The sequence below is a fragment of the Lepidothrix coronata genome, unplaced genomic scaffold, assembly GCF_001604755.1.
Source record: "Lepidothrix coronata isolate B3197 unplaced genomic scaffold, Lepidothrix_coronata-1.0 Scaffold136, whole genome shotgun sequence".
Lineage (NCBI taxonomy): Eukaryota > Metazoa > Chordata > Aves > Passeriformes > Pipridae > Lepidothrix > Lepidothrix coronata.
This window is the reverse complement of record NW_016690316.1, coordinates 1,238,864-1,260,405: the sequence shown is the minus strand read 5'-3', so window position 1 is coordinate 1,260,405 and position 21,542 is coordinate 1,238,864. Positions and strand designations below refer to the sequence as shown.

Here is a 21,542-nt window from a genome sequence, read left to right as displayed (position 1 = left end):
CCTCATTGCACTGTAAGCTTTGTGCATTCCATGTATTAGTTTTCAATGCAGCTGTGGCTAGGCAAGCTGAACCTCCTGTTAGTGGTGAGAACTGCCTCATTAAGTTCAATATTTCAATCCAGCCCTTATTCTGAACTCTGTACAAACCCTGTACAGATTTCCAAGTTGTTGTACTATTGAACAAGGCAAACAATAAAATCTGAGACTGCAAATGTATAAATGAGTCTGGATTTTCCAGCAAGTAACACCATTTTTCATTCATATTCTTCCCTTTATAAACTTGTCTAGGACTTTGGTCATAATCTGTTTTGCTTGGTGTGGTCAGAGGGACCATAAGGACAGAACTTTTTCTGCTGCTGTGGATCTGGTTAAAACCCTAGCCAAATTAAACAAATACAGAAGAGCAGGCTGTCATGTAATTAGAAGCTGGTAGGGATTGCTAGGCTTGCAGCCAAGACTGAATTCTAAAACCAACTCAAGAGCACTAGGATATTGCAGTGGCTCTGGATTATTTTAGAGGTGAGATTTTACGATTATTGCTTTTTTATTGTAGAAGCATTAAGCTTCAGCTGTAGATCAAGGCCTAGAACCACTGAGCACAGTATACTGTATGCTATTTGCATTTAATTTCAGGCCACCTTCTTGCCTGTCCTCACTCAGGCTAAGTTGCATTGCTTTATGTTCACATATTGATACAAATCTTTTAAAGGGATGACATTGGTTGTGCTACAGTTATATTTCAGCCCTTTAAATTCAATCAGGATCTTCTGAGTAAATGCTACTTTTAATTTAATGGCTCCTTTGTCATTGCAGATAATGATAGGAGAAGGAATTCTCTACTGTTGCCTGTCCAAAAGAAGAAATGGGATTGGAACAGAGGCCAATATTAATGCAGGAGGATGCAACTTCAATTCTTTTCTTAGAAGAGCTGTCAGATTTGTTGGTGGGTTTCAAATGTTAGTCACAAAGTAGAGCTTTCCATATACATTTAATTTTCACCATGCAGGTTTCCTTCTCTGAAACAGCCTTTCAGAACAGAACTGTCATGGGCATGCATCTTCTTCTGCTAGAAAATGTGAGAAGAAACTGTCAGACTGCAACAGAGCAGCCCCATACTCAGTAATGCAGCACCTACACTCTCTATTTTCCCTTTCCTCTCCTGTACTACTGTCAGTATCTCTAAAAGAATAATTTGTTTTTCCTTCCCTGCCCACCTTGAGCTGGCTGCCTTTTAATGATTTCAGTGTATAGTTTCCCCTGCCTGTCTTCAGTGCATCATAAGGATTCAACCCACCTGTCACGATATTCAGCCTGACAGTGAAAACTTGTCAGAAACTCAGTAGGTTTGACATTCTTTTTCTGGAATGTGTTTATCTTCCTCTCAAAAAGGTCTGGAATCTGGAAGCTTAAATGATAGAGGAACATGTTAAATTGTTTTGGTTTACTTTGTTTTAATTGTCATTAATGAGAAACTGTCCTCAAAAAGGCAACTGGACTTTGATCTCCTTTTTACTATTAATTCCCTGTACCAATGAGAGGCTAAAGGAAAGGTTTACTCTGTTTCAGAAATTCATTAGAGAGGGCAGCCTAGGCAAAGACAACCAGCAGCACAGGAGACTGAAAACCTGGTAGGACAACTATTCACTGGGTTTCTGTAGTCGTGCAAGCAGGAAGGTAGTGACAAGCAGGGTTACACAGTCTGTGACCAGCAAAGCATCCTCTTAAGAGCAGCAGTGAGGAAGTAAGCAGAGGGTTGGTACATTACAACATGAGCCAGGATACCCCATGTCCACTTCTTCTCCTGTATGGTATTCCTTCACCAAAAAGACAAGCTCAAAGACATATGAATATCATTCCTGATTCATACGCTGGATTTGCAGTTTCTTTCATATTTTAATGACTTAAACATTCTTCCAGTTTTAGGATGAAAAATAGATTTATATATATGAACACAAGTAGGGAATTCTAGGCAAATCTTTAGGAGAAATGCATTTGAAAATGTTCAGTAAAGCAATTGCTTTACTTCAATTGCCTTGTGAATTTGGCATTATTAATCAGACAGAAACACTGATCCTTTATGAAATAGACTTTAAATGTGGAATAATGGCAAGGACACAACACTCAAAAAATATCAGAGGCATGAAGGTAGCCAGAGTTATCACCAGCTGGTGATTCTGTGGTAGTAAAAAGAGAACAGGTCTTCTGACCAATGATCTGATGGGCAGCAGGCCATGTTATTCAAAGCTCACATTCCAGTGGGAAAGTACAAGGACTGGATGAGCCCATGTGCTCTCCTCAAATAGTTGGCCATCCTTTAGTCAGTTCAGAAAAATTCTTTCCAAATTGAAGCAGCTCCAGTGTAGTTCACTTTTATGAAAGGATGTTGGAGGACATCAAGCCATTAAAACAAAATATTAAATATCAACAGGAAGAAAACAAGCATAAATTATCTTATTTTTTTATATTAAAGAATTCAACTTTGCAACAAGCTTTCATTAAAAAAACCTCTTATTCTTGACTTAAATTCAAGTTTAGGGACACAAGCCAACAGAGTTCTGTGGAATGCATTTTGCACTATTAATTAATCTAATTAATGCATATAATAAAGTTAACAAGCTGTGTTGATTTCTTTCCTAGGTGTTCATGTGTTTGGTCTTTGTGCAACTGCTCTTGTTACTGATATTATACAGCTATCAACAGGATATCAGGCACCATATTTCTTGACTGTTTGCAAGCCTAACTATACATCCTTAAATGTATCCTGCTCAGAGAATTCGTATGTTGTGGAAGATATTTGCTCAGGAGCTGATCTCAATATTATCAATGCTGGAAGGTTGGTTCTATCCTTAATTGTCTACATTTTGAAGTATTCATTTATTTTTTATTTTCTGTCCCAATTTCAAGATTTTTTTTCCTAGTTAAGTCTGAATGAGTTTGTCAGTTTTTTATAACAAAGGTGAGTGCATAAATGTCTTTTTAGTGATATTCAATTTTCTTTTTAAAGATATTAGTCTAACAGTGGTCATCTGTTTTCACTCCTTCAAAGGAGACAATTTCCTATACCATTATTAATATGTATAGCATCTACTGTAGGAATTATAGTATAAGTTCTCGAGTCCATGAGGTTAATTTGACTTCAGTAATCGGAGTTTGTAAGGGACTCGTTCTGAGATTCCTAATGGCCTTCATTTTTTATTTGTACTTCCCAGAAACTCTGGCTCCAGAAATTTGCCTCTAAACTCCCCTAGGAAAAGTATAGAGAAGAACACATAATTATCCAGCTGATTACATGAAATCATTTTTCTGCAACATCCCCAAATATCCAGTGGTCCCTATTGTCCATCTTTCCCTCTATTTATCATCAAAGAACCTTTTCAGTCATTTCTGTTCAGAATCCTCTGTTATTTCTGATGTTCTGACTCAGTATGACTCTCTCTCTCAGTATGACTCTTTCTCTTCCTTGTTCTCCCTCTACACATCCTCATGCCTGAGCATTAGAGTGATACACTGTCATCTGAGTTCAGGACATGTTTTCTTTAAGACCTTTGTTCACCTTTTCAATACAGAACCATACAAAAAGGCTACATATTTTTAGCTTGAATTATTTTCATTTTAAAGATAACAAATAGAGGAACAAAAGCAGTGACACCATTAGAGAGTTCAGAGAGTGCATTTAGTCTATGCTTGCCTTGAAAGCATAGGAATAGAAAATAAAGAGAAAATTGACTGTAGCAAAGTGACACACCTTATATCCATAAAAACGCCATCAAATTAAGGTTAAGTTCTGAATGGTACTAAAGTTCATAGAATCAAATCTACACATTAGTTCCACAGAGACTGTAAGTAGATTTATGCTTCACTAAAACCTGCACAGAGTAAAGGAGTTGATTAGCTATTATAAGCATTTACTTTTTTTTCATGTCTCTTTTTGGTCCTCAACCCTGAACTTGTTCCCCAGGGATACTATTTGTGAAAGGTTTGTTCAGGGAGGAAAAAAAACTAAGAATTTAGGTCTGTCTCTAGAAATGAAAAAGGAACCCTGCAGATTTCATCTTGGCCAGAGTTATGAGTCTGCTGGAGCCATGGGCTCAAATTCAGGTCAGCAGTGTGCGGCATTCACACTGAACTACATGCACATCTTTGACTGCCAATTAATTATGTAGAACAGACAAGGCAAAATGCATAGGAAAGAAATTCAGAAAGTAAGACTGCTGCTTTGCAGAAAAAATGTCTTTGAAGTTAAAGGGCTGTGCTTCAGTCTTTGCTATTTTAAACTAACTAACTCAGGTGTTGCTGGGAAAATGGCTGTACATGGAGCCCAGTTAGGGTGGCAAGATCCATCTGTGAAGCCAAGTGATTGTTCAAGTGTTTATCCCAAGCTGAGCTTTCTCAGGTGAAAGTTGCTGCTGTGACTTCTTCACCAAGACAGCCAGCATGCTACATTGTCCATACCATTTTAAGGAGGTAAATGTACAGATATAAATGGCTATGCATCCTCACTGCATCTAGAGCTCAGAGGTCACAGAAGTTTTATGACCTAGATGTCCACTGTAGAACAGTGTTACTGAATGCACCCCCAGCTTTTTTTCCCTCTACTGCATGAAAATCTCTCCTTCATATTCCCATCACTTTTCTTTAGTTGTTTTTAGAGGATTGAAATGGGTCTATAAGAATAATATTAAAATGTTAGACAGGCTCATGTGATGGTTCTCTGTAGCTTCTACTTACACAAATCCTCCTTTTGTCAGAGAAGTAGAAACTAAGCTTTCACTTTTTAATTTTCATATCTGAAGTTTCTGACTCAAGACCCAGTCCACATCATTAAAGTCTGCAGGTTTTCAGTGGGAGCAGAAGGGCCTCAGGAACTTCAGGAGTAGACCTGATATTGCCTGTCTTACAGACTTTGGACACATTTTCATTTATTCTCTTGTTCTGGGCATCAGGAAGGGACCCAGTTATTTTTAACATACCCTCTCCATGTTCTTGTGCTCCATTCACTCCTGTCATGTTATAAAAATAAACCTAAAGACAATAGCTAATAAATATGTAGTTTGCCTCTCTCTGAGAAGAATGTCACCCTGTCATCCCCCCATTATTAAAGCAACAGAGCAGGGGCATGAACATGATGAATGCAGTTGCATGAAATTAGGGCCTGATTATCAAAGTATATGAGTTCTTACTTTGAAAAGAGTCAAAGTAAAGTCAATGAGAATAATCATAAGATCGAAGTTCATGCATTTAATAAGTTTTATATTTAGGTACTTATATGGAAAGATATTTTTGGAAATAAACTTATAGATACTTCTCTGAATCAAGCCAGCAGTTTGTACCTTGTTCCCATTGCTCTCTTAGTACACCCACTTGGTACACAAAAAGAATTTCACAGTAAATATTTACTTCAAAATAAAGGCATTTCATTAACGTTGGTTCTTTCTCCAGAATACAGAAAAAAAATTTAGAAATTAAATGTTACTCATAGATCACATATTGCTTAGGAATTGTAAGACGAAAATGACTGTACCACCCAGTGTTTTTTTCAATGAGCACTAGCACAGTGAATTTGAATTGAGAAGCATAATTTGGTTGTCCTTCCTTGGCAGAAAGTCATTCCCTTCTCAACATGCCACCCTGGCAGCCTTTGCAGCAGTGTACATTTCGGTGAGTAAGTAACTGTTCAGTTTCCTTTTTACAAGACAAAAGTCAGAAAGCAATTTGCTGTATATTGTAAGATGGTGTGTTGCCTGGATATCTTGGGTGGATGTAAGTTTTTATCCTCCCAATTTGAAAGCAAATAAAACTACTAATAGAGCGGGTTTTATTGTAGCTGGTAAAAAACAAGGAAAAGATTCAACTGCTTCACATCCTTTGTTAAGAAGCAATAGAAAGTGTAATGTTAAAGTATATTTGATGCTTCATATAATCCACATATAAAATGCAGTGTTTATCTGTCTTATAGAGTGATATATTAACTTACCATTCAAATTACCCTTTATGCATGCTGCCTTTTCTTTATTGCTGTCTTCCTTGATTCTCTGCTTTTAAACTTGAGGCATCAAGGGCTACACATTCATGTGATGTAGTTTGATTTGACCTCCATGGAATTGCAGTTTGGATGAAATGGCACAATCACTCCCAGGGGCCTTCAAGGTGCTCCTGCAATGCAAGTGAATAAAACCCATCAGTCACTAGCAGAGAACTGTAGGATGTGCTGCAGCAATCACAGCTGATTTTCCACATCTGACCAGTAACATTTCTTCAGTATGGCCTGCAGTGTTTGTACAAGTGACAACTTACTTGAAGTTTAAAACGAAATTCCATCACTCACACAGTAAAAATCAGAGGAAAAAAACAGTGACAGCTTAATCACATTAGGTAATAGAAATTGTGCACATAGTGGAAGCTTGCCAGTATTTATTCTGCCCAGGAAAAGGCCAAAATTTGGAATAATACTGATGAACCACTCCACGTAATTTTTGTGACCTCCCTGACATTATGGCCCTCAATTGAGAAATGGCTCTCTAAAGCATCTGGTGGTAGCTTTTGTTAGAACAGGTTATTGCTTTCATCTGGCATGACATCTGGCTTCTGTATTTCACAAGCAGTGGCTCCTTAGTCACATTTACAGAACATTTAGGCTGACTGTGAACAGTATTTAGGCATAAAATCCTTATCCTGATTGATGTCAATGAGCAACACTGCCTGTGTTTTTGGAAATCCATTCCTTGTGATTTCAGATCTTTCAGCAGCAAGTGAGCAAATTTTAACAGGGCTGTAAAATAAAATTAAGCTGATTATTTGTGTTATTACTGTGTAATAGTGATCTGTGTGTGAAAGAAACATTCAATGCAAAAAAATTAATACCCTCTTAGGTAAATTTAAGTTTCTTCAACTGCTTCTTCATTTATTTCTTTTTTCTAGATGTACTTCAATTCTACGTTAACAGACTCTTCAAAACTTCTGAAACCACTCTTGGTCTTTGCTTTTATCATCTGTGGAATTATATGCGGTCTGACTCGTATCACCCAGTATAAGAATCATCCAGTTGATGTTTACTGTGGTTTTCTCATAGGAGGAGGAATTGCTCTCTATTTGGTAAGTATAATAGTCATAGTTAAGTTTTAGCAAATAAAACTGATAAGGCTGTAATAGGAGTACTGGAATTTTTATGAACACTTTCATCATGGTCACATTCCATAGCTATAAATATAGTCAAAATGTGTTGAAGATGATGAGTTAAGGATAATCACCCTAAAAGCAGATAGGAAAAAGCAAATATGTATTTTAGTGTAAAGACCAGTAACAGTGCACAAAGTGGAATATAGTCATCTGGCACTGCATACAGAAACAGCTCTAACCTTGTGTGCTTCGCTAAATACTTCAAAATACTCATCTTTTCTACTCCACGCTTAAAAGCATAACACAAGAAAAATATTGGATTAATTGGTATTTGTTGCTGACCTGAGTTTATATTGCCAGTTTTAGATTTATGATCTCAAAAAATGGTTGAATTAGTATCAGCAACTCAGCTGAGTAAATTGCTGAACCTACAAGAAATTAAAGGCAATATTATACACTCGTGATTCTTTGGAGCTCTTAGGGTTAGTATGCAGTGGAAAAAGGATGGCCAAATCGGATTATTCCTCTGCTGTTCCTCTGTACTGGGTTGAAACAGATGGAGCACCTTGGAAGGGTCCTGTTAGGAAGTGTGTAGGATAGGCCTGTTTGTAGGATAGGCCAGTAGGAAGCTTGTGAAGCATTTGCTTTTGCTTGCTGCTCTCCAAGTGTCTCCAGCAGGAGTGCTGCTGCCTTGGCTGCTCAGTACAGGTGCCTGTGAGCAATTAGAGCTTCTTCAGACACCATTTGTGCTCGAGTGTGGGCAGGTGAACAGAAGCAGCCAGTGGGATGATTTTGACCCCCGAGAAGTCAATGATGAATTTTAGTATAATAGTAAAATAAGTTCATTTCTTGTCCCCTTTTTTCTGTGATTACGTAACCTAAGGTACATGAAGATGGTCTTCAAAGGTGACCAGGGGAAAAATTGTCTTCACAGTGGCAGAAGAAACAGCAGCCAGGGTAGTAACAGAAACCCCATGAGCTACTAAAGTCAGTTTCTGTGATTGCACTGTGAGCAGAACGGCACTCTGTTGAGAATATTGTTTCAAATTGTGAACCTGCTGTAGACTCTCATAAATGGAGCTGTTGTTTCCATGTTTGAAATCCACAAACAAGTATGCTTTGTTAGGTCTTCATACACTGTTGCATGACAACATATATCAGAGTACATTGTCCTGGATACACAGTATTCTGTAAATCTGCCCTGAAAACTACTCACCAGTAAGAGGAAGGGGAGGGGAAATAACGTGAACATGCAAATAATTCTGAAAAGAATGTAAAGAGCAAGTAACTCAAGTGACTGAGTCAGGTATTTGACCCTTTCATGGAAGGGTCACTCCTTCGCAGAGTCTTTTTATTAAGAAAATGTTGTATAACTAAATCTTATTACAGTTCTGCACAGCTTGGAAAGCAATTGATTTAGAGTTGATAAATTGTTCTGTGATGTATTACATGGTTATTATGCAGTAGAAAGGATAGAATCTGTTACAGCAGAGAACAACTCAAGCCATTACAAGATTCAGTAAATCAAAGCAGACAATGGTATAGTTGTAAAATAGCTTTGCCTCAGTGACTGCAAACATCTATTTTGTTATTTTCCTAACAAAACGTTATTTCTGTGGCTGCATCTGTTGCTTGATAAAAAGAAGAAAACTCATGGAGGCTAAATCTTTTCCTTAACTGTTTGTTGCCATGAATTATATGCCCTAGTTATCCTAGTGAGACAACTTCATACATATCCAGATGTACCAGACTGAGGACAGAATTTGGACTAAGGATATATTAGTGAGGAAAGGAAAGTGAGCACACTCTGTCACTTTAGCAGGAGTAATTATGTCACTCAATGTCTATTTAAAGGCAAAAGAATGTAATTAAAGTAACTTAAAATGGTTTGCCATAACTGATGATGCTTCTCTTCAAATATCAGGGTCTGTATGCTGTGGGGAACTTCTTACCAAGTGATGAAAATATGTTTCACCCGAATTTTCACAGAGAAGCTCTAAGGTCTTTGACAGACCTCAGTCAAGATGCCAACAGAATCCTGCCAGGTAAAAATGGTCCCGGCAGCGATGGCATTGTCTCTCACCGTACAGAAAGCATCCTGAATAGAAACCACAGAGATTCAGGGTCTCTGACAAATCTCAAGAGAGCGAATGCTGATGTAGAAATAATAACACCACGAAGCCCAATGGGAAAGGAAAACATGGTTACTTTCAGCAACACTTTGCCAAGAGTCAACACACCATCCATGGAAGATCCAGCACGACGAAATGCAACAATACATGCATCAATGGATTCTGCCCGTTCCAAACAGCTGCTTTCCCAGTGGAAGAACAAGAATGAAAGTCGAAAGTTGTCACTGCAAGTAATAGAGACCGAATCTGGCCAGTCACCACCAAGGGCTATCGAAATGAGGTCAAGCTCAGAACCCTCCAGAGTGGGTGTAAATGGTGATCATCATGGCCCAACTGGCCAATACCTGAAAATCCAACCTGGCAGTGTACCAGGTTGCAACAACTCAGGTCTTTCTGGTGGGCCGAGGGTCTCTATCCAGTCACGTCCTGGCTCATCCCAGCTAGTACATATTCCTGAAGAGACTCAGGAGAACGTGAACACATCACCCAAAAGTAGTTCAGCTAGAGCTAAATGGCTGAAAGCTGCTGAGAAGAGTGTTGCATGTAGAAGCAATAGCCAGCCAAGAATCATGCAAGTAATAGCCATGTCTAAGCAGCAAGGAGTGCTTCAGGGCAGTCCAAAGGGTTCAGAGGGAAGCACAGTCACTTGTACAGGAGCCATCAGATACAAAACCTTGACAGACCATGAGCCAAGTAGCATTGTTAGAGTTGAGGCCCATCCAGAAAATAACAGACCTGTAATTCAGATGCCATCAGAAGGAGAAGGAAGTGGGTCATGGAAATGGAAAGGTCCTGAAAAAGTCACCCTCCGTCAGACATATGAGCTAAATGATCTTAACAGAGACTCTGAGAGCTGTGACTCCTTAAAAGACAGTTATGGGTCAGGTGACAGGAAAAGAAGCAACATAGATAACAGTGAGCATCACCATCATGGTATCACCACGATAAGAGTCACACCAGTGGAGGGAAGTGAGATTGGCTCAGAGACTCTGTCCATTTCTTCTAGCCGGGACTCAACACTTCGGAGAAAAGGTAACATCATTTTAATCCCTGAGAGAGGGAGCAGTCCAGAGAATACCAGAAACATCTTCTATAAAGGTACATCCCCCACACGAGCATACAAGGAATGAGAAGAGACATATCCGCTGGTCCATACCACCACAAAGTAAACACATCTTGACACAGGTTCTGCTCTCTTTGTTTTGAGCTGATATTTACCTTTATGTGCCAAATTATTGACCAGCAGCCCAGCGCTGCTGATGTGCAATGTGCATGAGCCTGTGGAAAGCATGTGGTGGGGGAAAAAGCACAATGCCAGAACTAATGTGAAACATTTTCATGCAGCTTGTTTCTTCAGACTCAAAACATTTATCTGAGGGTGATGATGTCAATCAAAACAATGGTCTTGAACACAGATACTGTGTTTCCTGAATGTGCCAACTTTTTATTTTATATTTGTGTCCAAAATTGACTGACTTTTTCACAGCAAAGGCTGTATCAGTGTTATATATTCACCTTTGCAGAATTTGCACCAAATCTTTAATACAGGATGGTGCTGATGATAACTTTACATGTTTTGAAAAATTGCATACTTATTAGACTCAGCAAACATGACATATTGATGTGCAGTTACTTTAAAAGTAATATTGCTAATACTATGATGATGCTGGCTGCATTCATTTAGCGTAGGAAATATTTACAGCTTTGTTATAGTGGATCTGTCACATTCAAAGATTGCAAAGGTTTTGTGTAGTTCTTTAAGATGTCTACTGCAACAAAAAATGTGTGGGTGACATTCCATTAGAATGGAATGACTATCTATTTTGAATAGTTTGCTGCTACTGCTCAACTTTTGTTTAAGAACAGGTGCTACTAATGAAGAGGCTGCTTCTTAGTGGGCTAACTTGTAGAATTGTTTTAAATTATGTTTTTTAAGGGGTCTTATCAAGTACTACAAGTAATTCAGATTTTACATTTTTAAACTTCTTATTCTGTCCTTCAGCGACCCGTCCGTGTTTTTATTAGTTTTTAAACATATAATGTAGGACACCAATAACTGCAAGATGTGCGAATGTGAAAGGCGAGCCATGAGTAAATAAAAATAAACAGCCACTTTCCTGACCAGCTTCCAAGGAGACAGGAATTAATAGAGCAGCTCACACTTAGGAGCAGTCATTCACCTCACTTGCTTAGTATGCCACAAGAACAATGACAAGTTTCACCCCAATCACCATCATTTAGGGGATTTGTGTTTCGCTTTAAAAAATGGAATGCCTTCATATTGCAGAATCACTGAATGAGTGTTGCATTGTGCCACTACTACTGTTCACCTCCCTGAGATACCCTCCAGAGCCTTTTAAGCATGATATTTTTTTTCCACCACTGCCACTTAAGAATATGAAGGTCTCTGCACCTGAGAGAACATGGAATATTTTAGTAAATTGAGCTTTGAATATAATGAAAGAACTTGCCTGCTAAAAATCTCCATTGCCAAAAATTATTGAAAGGGTAAGCTCTGAAAGGAATAAGTGTAGCATGTCCTGGGCATGCCAGAAGAAGTGTCTCATTACATTTAGCTCTGACTTAAACCATGAAGGAAGCCAGGGCAGTGCTCGCCCACTGCAGTTCCTCATTCTCTCCTATTTCTATCTGAAAGAGAACTACTATCAGACACCTCCTTGACCCCCTAGGAGGGGGAGGGAATGGCTTAGTAGTCTTCTCAGTGAATAAATAGTAGCAGATCAGGTCTGTTCTCTGGCTTCTTGAGGGGAGTGTTCTGGTTGAAGTCCTCTTCTGATTTAAGGTATCAGAGAACCAGATACATACTACATAGTCAGAACCTGTCTACACACCCTACCCCACAGAATTCTAAGGAAAAGCCCACCCTACCCCAGCCAAGTAGGAGGCAGAAGGAAGAATCACCCCATTCAAGAAGATAAACAGCACAACACACAGACCAAAAAAAAAAAACCTAACCCAAAAAAGACCTCAAAACCAAAACAAAATACCAACCCCAACCCTAACCCTAAGTAATTTCACAAATATCAGGATGGTGTTTGTAATCTGTATAGAAGAAAAGATTGAGAGTCAATGGAAAGCTTTATATACCTTCCCAGTTTTACAGGTGCTCCAGGCTTAGCTGAGGGCTTGCTGTTAGCCAAACGTGCCAAGCAATGCTCCTCTCACCTGCCCATCACCCAGTGCTGTGGATGAGAGCTGGTCCTTAAGGAAATGACCACACTCTCTCTGCTAGTGATAAAAGATGATCCCATCATACTTACAATGATTGGGAGAAAGTATTCTGCAGGTTCCGTGTCAGAAGCTACCCAGGAGGCTTGCAGCATATTGTGTACGTTAAAGGCACAGTATGTTGAAGACACACTTTAAGGCACAGAGCTGGGAAAAATAATCGCAGATACCAGGGAAAAACGAAAAAAAAAAAGTAGGGTTTTAGAAATAAGTTCTCAGACTCTAGCATTTTCAGGATTTGTTTTTTCTTTTCAAAAGGATGAATCTTTAGTCCTTGGTATTTAATATCAAATTTTGTACAAGATGCCTAGGAATTACAAACACTTGGACTGTCATGAACATGAACTAAAAACTTTGGTTTTAGTTTAGTCTAGGTACATGATAAAGCAGGTAGGATTAGCTTTAAAGGAATGGGTAAGACAGAAACACTGTTGGCCTATCAATGCAGGGAAATAAGATGCAATTGTTTGTTAGTTTGTAAGTGCAGGGGAAAAGAACATAAGTAGATGAACCTAGAAATAATGGAAAATTGAAATGGAGAATAATGGCAATAAAGCAAAGATTAGAAAATGTTCCCTCTGGCAATTTAGCTGTTTTGGAAACAGCAGGATTCCTGGTGGGAGTGTTTGTTCTTTATTCCTCGGTTTTAGTCAGATATATTGGCATATGTGTTGCTTTTATTACTCTAAAACTTGCTGCACTATTTCAAGTGCAGTGTAATATTTTTCCTAAGGTTTCCTATTTCTTAAGAAAAGATTTTAAAGCTCTTGTGTAATCATTGAAATTGCGTTCTATACATAAATATTGATATATTCTTTTTTACTCAAAGTGCCAAAGGCTACTGTTTTTAATAATGGCTTATCAAATTATATTACGTTAGAGAGCAGAAATGTAATAATATATACATTGGAACTCAGACCTCTGCATGTATATTTGATAAGGAGCCTTTTGTAAAATTACTCTTTGTTTACATTCCACTGGTACCTTAATTTAAAAATTACTCAAATAAATTGACAGGTGACATCTTCTTAGTGTTCTGATTTTCTTACTTGCTAACAGGCACGAATTTCTTTGTTAGGCTGTGCTTTACTGAGAAAAGAAAATACTTAAAATATGTTTTTAATGAGAAATCTCTATATAAAGTATTGTGTTTAATAAAATGTTATGCAATGTTTTCAAATGGAAAAGAATTTGTAAATTGCTATAAATGTATTTTGTTAAATAAGTACAGATCAATGCTACTGTGTGAGTTTATTGTGCTAACATCATGAAATAAAGATAAAATTCCTCATTGATGGTTAGTCATCTCTGTGGTGAAGCAAAGTTTTGTTCCTCCTCAAATTATTTTTCAATATCAGATACCTCATGACGTAAAAATGGTCATCAATGGGAAACCTCAAGATGTTGCATAGTGGTTAAGAAGTTCAAAGAAACAGTGTCCGAACAAGCTTGTCTCTATCCAAAAAACATTTTATATGAAAAGAAAGCAAGTGAATTGGGAATGTTAGGCCATGTGAGGACATGTCTGCTAGATCATTCCAGAGCACCAGCTGCATTGCTAAATCCCTAATGCATCTAAAACACTTCGCTAGCGTTGGGTGGAGCTGCCAGATATGGTGAAGCCAACCTTGGATTTGTGAATGAGACAAGGGCAGATGTCAGGAGCAAACCTGAGAGGATGGGCTCTCCTCAGGGGAAGAAGTTAGGATGCAGGAGTCAGCAGGTGACATACACCCTTTGCTGGCAACAGTGAAAAATGATATGTGTAACAGCATCCTGTCAAAAGCATTCTTACCTAGAAGCCACACAAAGTAATGTGGTAGACAAACAGCAAAGATTGTCTCCAAGCCTGTCTTTAAACACCCTGAAACAGGGCAACAGCAGGCCCCTAAGTGCCTGGGATGGAAGGCATGGCTGTAGCTGAGGCATGCACCAACATTGCCAGTGACATAATAAGGACCACAAGGACACACAGCCCCTACAATGCATGGCAGCACAGCAAACTGACTATGAGAAGCTTTTCCCACCCGTGCCTGGGCCTTTGTGCAGGCTGACACTTTACACTTGTGTGTCTTTCCAGCAGGTGACTGCCACGCTGGGGTGGCACTGGGCAGCTGCTGTCACTGCTGCCTCCAGCCAGGCACTGCTGTGCTGAGCAGTTCAGCAATGTCACACATGTGCTGTGCTCCCTGCGAAGGCACGCGGGGATGGACTGATAGCGCCCCAAGCTGTGCTCCAGATCTGGGTCACTTGGCAATCCCTGTCCCATGACTTTCATGACAATTTAAGATGGGGGCCCTCAGGCAATACAGAATCAAAAAACACTATGTTTTCTCTCAAAGAAAGAGGAGTGTATGTACAACTATCATACTGTTCCCTCTGTGGTGACTAAAGGAGCTCTCTTTGCATAGTTGGGGCAGGAGAATGTCCTGACCCCACAGCAGGAGTAGCCAGTTTCAGGAGAGGCCTCTCCTTTGGCCAGGAGCAGATGCTGATGTGGCTGCAGCAGACAATGCCTTGGGTGAAGCTGTGTGAAGAATGAGGGCTGTGGCCCAAGGTTATGGTGTCCCACCCTCTGGGACATGTATTGGTAGCCTGGGAAAGCTACAGACAGCGCTGTCCCAGATATGGCTCAGAGAGACCCTGGGAAGGAGTGCAAGAGAGTAAAACAGCAGGCGAGGGTATGACTGCTGAAAGCTGACATCTAATGAGTTCTTGTTTGGGAATGACTCTTTCCATGAATGACAAAGGGGCCTAGACAATTAGTTCAAATATTTTAAAAGGCACATTTTAAACATCTAAAGTTAGGCTAAAAAAGAACTCCCCCTCTGAAGGGTTACCTTTGAAGTAGAGGTTATATTATAAAACTTGATTTAAGATGGCACTTAGTGCATGGTCTAGTAACCACAGTGGTAGTGGATCAAGGGTTGGACTAGATGATCTCGGAGGTCCCTTCCAACCCAGCTGGTTCTACGATTCTATGAGAAATTACCTCTACTGACAAACCTTGTCATATTCTCTTAAACCATTCTGGCTACAGCAACACTGTCACACATTAAGAGACCTCATGTGATCCAGACTGATGACTATATCTGATCATGCAAAGGAGTTTTCAAAGGTATGATTGATTAAACTGAAACTTAAATCTGTTTTCTGGGGGGTTTTAAAAAATCTTCAGACGTCTTCATATAAGAAGTTGCATAAGAGAAGACACTACTGGAATCAGTTTGGTATAGATTTATGAAGACCTTTTGTGTAACAGATCAGTGCACAGCTAATTTGGCAGGAATATTTTAAAAGCATGAGAATCCTGGTTCATAAAACCATGAATAAAATCTCTTCACAAACCTTACATCACAGAATGTATCAAACACTGGACAAAGCTTGCAAGTGTCACCATACTGCACATTCAAAATGAAAGTAAGAGAATTTCAGCTGCATACACATGCATACAAACACACAACACAAAGTTAACGTGTTAAAGCCAGGGTTTAGAAGGAGAAAGCTGAAGAGATAATTTAAATGAAGGAACAAGTTGTGGCAAGGCATGCATTTAGTTATACCCTCATATATGAAATCTGTTCTTCCAGTGGTTTTGCCATAAAGGGTAATAGGAAACTTGCATATTCAATGGTTTTATCAGCATAGCCCTGCTAAAAAAAAAAGAGCTAAGATGAAAACTTACCCAGAACTAAAGCAAGTCTTCTCAGCCCTAGAAAGCACCTCTCATGCTTGAGAAAAAGAAGAAAAAAAAATTATCCCCCCACAAACTCTCCCTACCTTCAAAGGCCAACTGTCATTCAGTTTTTCCTACTATATTACTTTTTCAGTGCGGCTCAGAAAGAAATGAGAGTCATGGGGATTTGTGGATCTGTCAAGTCTCTGCAGCTACTAAATGATGCATAGGGAAAAGCTCTGCTCTCTCACCAAATCATTCAGAGCAGATTGGAGCATATCTGAGTGCAATGTGATCCTGTTTCAAACAGTTTCTGCTCCTGTTTCAAACAGTTTCTGTTCCTATTTCAAACTGAGCTTGTGGATTACAATGCCCGTTCCTGCCCTTTTCAGGGGCTAGAAGAGTAGCTCTGCTAAGTGAGTAACATCACACAACTGGGAGCATGTTTACCTGTAAAGTATATGACAATAGAATCAATTCTTTGCAAACAATACCCGTATTTGAATTTTCCCTAAAACAAGCTATAATGTTTTTTTCAATTAGTACAATCTATGTTTATCAAATTTTTCAATATGCATTCTTTTGATGTTCCTTCACATACACATTCATGTGAAGTTCTATGCCCAAGCTATGTAACCCATCCTTTGGGCTGGTCACCCTGATATTTGTATACTTTAGTCCAGAAGTGGTGTGGATACTTAGCAGAATGTTAAGTGTACACTTTTTTTTACAGAGCATCATCAGGGTCTGAAAAATCCGATCCCAGGCCCAAAAGAAGTATTAGCTAAAACCTCTGGATAGTGTGAGTTGCAATGTCCTCTGATACTCCTTATCTTTCTGTATAATTTGAGACAATTATCCTCACTCTTATCAGAGGGGAGAGTTTTCACAGAAGCAGTTCCAACATCCTGTATCTCCCAACACTGAGTGTGCACCACCCTGGCAGGGGAACAGTTGCAGGCTTTGGCCACTTCTAGGTTTTAGTTTCCTGAGAACTACTATGGGTGTAATGACAAACTAATGCCTTGGTTTACTATCAGAGACAATGAGGTTTCCACCATTTAATAATGAGCAGAAAAATGGAAGAGAAGCATGCAGTTTAAATGATCAGGACAGCTAAGACTTCGTATGGCATGTTCTGCTTGGTAACACAAAACAAATGTGCTGTGAGCTCTGTACGCCTAACAGATTACAGTCTTGTCTAACCTCCTAAACCAAGGCGGACCACTGGAAGAAGTTTCTTAAAATGCCTTTATTTTTAATGAGATTTATGAAGGAGTCCTCCATTCACTAACCTCTTTTGTGATGCAAGTAGAAGAATTCAGATACAAGTTAACAAAAAACAACCCCACCAACTTGTAACTTATCCAAGAAAAGAAAGTGAGTCAAGAGAAAGTTTAAGGTGTTTTCCAACCCAAGCAGCAGCGAAAGAACAAAATCACAGTTTTTAAATTTGCACATTTAGGCAGTTAATTAGTACAATCAGTGCTGTCTTAATCCCTCTTCAATTATTCATCAAATAATTGAAGACTGGGTCACTGTAAAATTATTTCCTCCACAGTTAAGATACAAAATGTGACTCGTTTACAAAGCCCTTCAGCTCTTGTCATTGGGAAGGGGCAGGGGAGAAACCTAAGGAACTGGTAAGAGCATGTTTGTGAAGTGATACAGAAGTTACGTGAATATTTTCTGAGATTCAAGATTAAAATTTTTGAAAATTACAACAAGGAAGGGTAGCTAATCCAACACTGGACATGCAACTAACACAACTAAAAGACTTCTGAACTTGTGAGAGGAGTATATTGCCAGGTCAAGCTCACTGAGTGGATTTTTAGCAAGGATGGTGAGTTGGGCAGTAGCAGTTGTGTGCCACTAAGCTGTGTTAGACCGTATAAACAGCCTGTCATAAAGGAAAACCTGTGGAGAGACACAGCAAGAGATCTGCTGCCATAGAAACAAATGTAGCTGCTAGATATGCTGCATCACTGCTACACTGAGCACAAACCATGGATCAGCAGTATACCACAAACTGCATCTAATTTTCTTTGTTCAAGAAAAATTTCAAATTTGAAACAGATAAGCGATGATCAATTATTATATATAATACAACATAGCTGCACAGACTTAGCATATTTTCTAACAGAACTTAATAACTAGTGGAAAACCAGAGAAAAAACTCAAAAAAAATTAAGGATTAAATATCATTCAGAAGCTTTAATCTGATGTCCAGAGTGCTTTGCATTCTCCAAAAAATGAAGAAAGCTGCAATGCCTGATTGTTCATTTCTTATCCAAACATTACTCCTCCAGGATAATGTAAAGGGTGCTTTACTTTTGCGGGTTTTATACCTATTTGTCAGAGTCCAAATTCCGTATTTCTAATGCATGACCATCTCTCCTATTCTAGTTGATGGTACTTTTCTAGTACATAAGGAATCCAGCTACCAGAACAATACACTACAACACTACACATTTCATCTTCTATTTTAGCTAGTGTTGTACCAGCCTTGTAAAGACACAGCAGCCTGTTTCACCTACACTGCAACTGCTTTATGTGGAATCAATGAACTCTTCGAACAAATAAAAATGAGCCACTGTCTAAATCACTGCAGAAACTGGTGTTTTAAGTTTACTTTTAGAAAAAAATTATAATGACAACAGTGCAAGGCTAAAACATTATTTTTTGGTTGTCAGTATCTCATTTATAATTCTATAGTGAAGTGCAAATATATTTCTGCTTTTAAATTATGGCAACATGCAGCTTTACATTATCCAGAGAGAGTTTAGCACTGATATATAGCTGATATATTGAATCCTGAGCCCACCTGATTCTCACTTCCTTGAAAGATTGGACTACATAAAACAAAGTAGTAGTATAATAAATTATAGACAGAGATGTAATATCTGTTATTTGTATTATATTTAGGGCACAAAGATGACATTTGGCAGATGCTATAATCTCCTGCAAGTGTATTAATCCTTACTGAGCGCTGCCAGTTCCTGGTAGAATTCTGATGTTATCACTTAAATAGGAAAAAAATGATATGTTTGAAAATTATTCAGTTTTGCTCTCTTCTGTGAGACAAAAATAAAGTGTTCCATTTAAAGGCACTCCTACATGGTTTTCACTGCATAATGGTACTCTGTAGCAGCTTACACGGTAATGCTGCTTTCTACTAGGAAGCATGAATTGACCTTATGTAGACTGCAGTAATTGTTTCCTGCATTAATGAAAAGTTCTTTCATATTTCCAGAACAGGAAATTCAATTCAGTTAAGATGCTGTTAATCCAGAAGTTCAGATATTTGCAATATTTACACACCTCTGGTACCAATACCATAGAACAACCTATGGAAGCCTCTGGATATGAATATCACAGATGTATCACTTGAGAGTAAAAGTGTTAAAAGTACTTTCAGTATATGTCTTTTTAACATATTCTTTCCAAATACACATTTGGAAATCTAGTTGATTCTGGTGACTCTTCATGTTGCAGAGAAAAGGACTGCTGTTTGGCCCAGCAATGTTGGTCTATGGGAACATATTACACCACATCTCTGTTAACTATATTGTCGCTCCACTGAACACAAAGCTCAAACCTATGTCTTCTGCTCCTAAGTATTAATACTCTGACTGGAGTCTTAAAAAAAAAGCTCTTTGGGTTGGCCTTGTTATTACTCCTTGGTGCTTGGTCTATAGCAGAGTAATGAGGTGAGTCTATAGCTTATTAAGAGGTGAGATAAAAGGACAGAAGATTTGTATATTTTATGCTGTTTCTTTTCAAACTGTCATCACCTGAAAATAGATATAAACACGTAGTGGTTCTTGAGACAGAGAAGACTCAGTTACAATGAGCAAGATCCTTTAACTATCATAGCGGATGTTAAAAATTTCTGCAACTCTGTATGTTAACTAACATATCGCTCAGTCTTTTCAGTGTCTGAGGTCCACTGAATTGACTGGTACCAAATAAATCTTGGGGAAATGTATACTATCAAGATTGAATAACTTTGTATGTATCAGGGAATCTTCTAGCTGTTTCTACCACGTACAGCTCTGCCCAGGTAAGCAATCCTGACATGACATAATGTCAAAACATGGCAGATGCATGGGCACGTACATGATTGAGGGCAGATTAAAGATAACGAGGTCTGGAAATCTTTTCTATCTCCAGTTTCTTCCATTCTCCTTTAATGCTCTTAGAAAAGTGGAAATCCAAGTATTTTTAAATTTTTTTACCATCTAGCACTCCTCACCATAGCATTGATACCATGTCCTAATAACCTCCCTTCTTTTCTCACAAAAACTACAACTCCATGCAAAAGGTTATGTTTCTTTCTCTCTTTCTTTTTACCATATAAGTACTTTCCTTTTTTCTTAGGTTGCACATGTTTTGGGAAGCACAATCTGTCCCTGTGTTTGCCATTACACAGTGAGAAAGGTCATGATAGTAACCTGTATAGATATCCAAAGGGCACTCCAGAGGCATTACCCAGCACAAACTGCTACACCACAGCCCATTGAGACACTATTGGGTCCTACTGTATCAGCAGTATGAATCACTGGCAGCATTGTGCCCCTTTGTCTACAGAAACAAAAGCTGACACACACTTCTAGTTGGCTGATATTGCTTCAAGGTACCTATTCTGATTGCTCTCCATTCCTTCTCTCCCTACTAAGAAAGAGCAAAAAGATCCTACAGAAGCAAAGTGCCAATAATGTGCAGTACCATCACGTGTAGCCTTCAAAACAGCACTAACAAAAATCAGCACTAACAAAACTATGAGTGCAAGCAGGGGCTAATTATTAACCCACACTAACAAATGAAAGCAGCAGCATTTCAGCTCTTCCCTTAGTGTAAAAATTCGAAACCTTGAAATGAGAAGTGTTCTAAGCTTGAGCCTAGCAAATGTCCTAACCCTTTCTGTCACCAATCTCCTTCCTGCCTGTCAAATCCGATTGACTGACAGGCAGTTTGTATGAGCCTCTGTACTATGTAAGCTCCAGTAATTCCTTCTTTTAGAAAGCTTTTCACTCCTGCTCACTCTTAGAGGCAAAAAAATGTCTCTGTGTGAATCAAAAAAGCAAATTTGGCAGAAAGCAACCCATCAACTCCCATTAGCACTACTCTTGGGTATGGCAGCTAGGATGGGCCAGTGGCCATAACTAGCCATTTTCTCATTGTTTCACTTCATCCCTCAAGAGATAGTGATGAGATCCTATTAGCATCTAAGTCCCATCAGACTATCTTATATCAGACTAAGTCAAGATTGTTTGGACAGATGAAGCTACAGAACTAAAAAATACTGAGAGTGACACATGTTAGGAGATGAATCGGTCATTTCTTCAAGGAAGAGGAAGGATTATTTC

General features: G+C 38.8%; 1 protein-coding gene across 1 annotated transcript in view; it reads left to right on the top strand.

The window, feature by feature from the left end:
- Positions 1 to 13,789, top strand: part of PLPPR4 (phospholipid phosphatase related 4) — a 29,584-nt gene extending 15,795 nt beyond the window's left edge. Inside the window, exons 3-7 of the mRNA XM_017827209.1 lie at positions 814 to 943; positions 2,638 to 2,833; positions 5,601 to 5,658; positions 6,919 to 7,092; positions 9,041 to 13,789. Coding sequence (XP_017682698.1) covers positions 814 to 943; positions 2,638 to 2,833; positions 5,601 to 5,658; positions 6,919 to 7,092; positions 9,041 to 10,378 — 1,896 coding nt within the window. The 3' untranslated portion in view covers positions 10,379 to 13,789. The remainder of the gene's footprint in view (positions 1 to 813; positions 944 to 2,637; positions 2,834 to 5,600; positions 5,659 to 6,918; positions 7,093 to 9,040) is intronic.
- Positions 13,790 to 21,542: the final 7,753 nt, after the last annotated feature.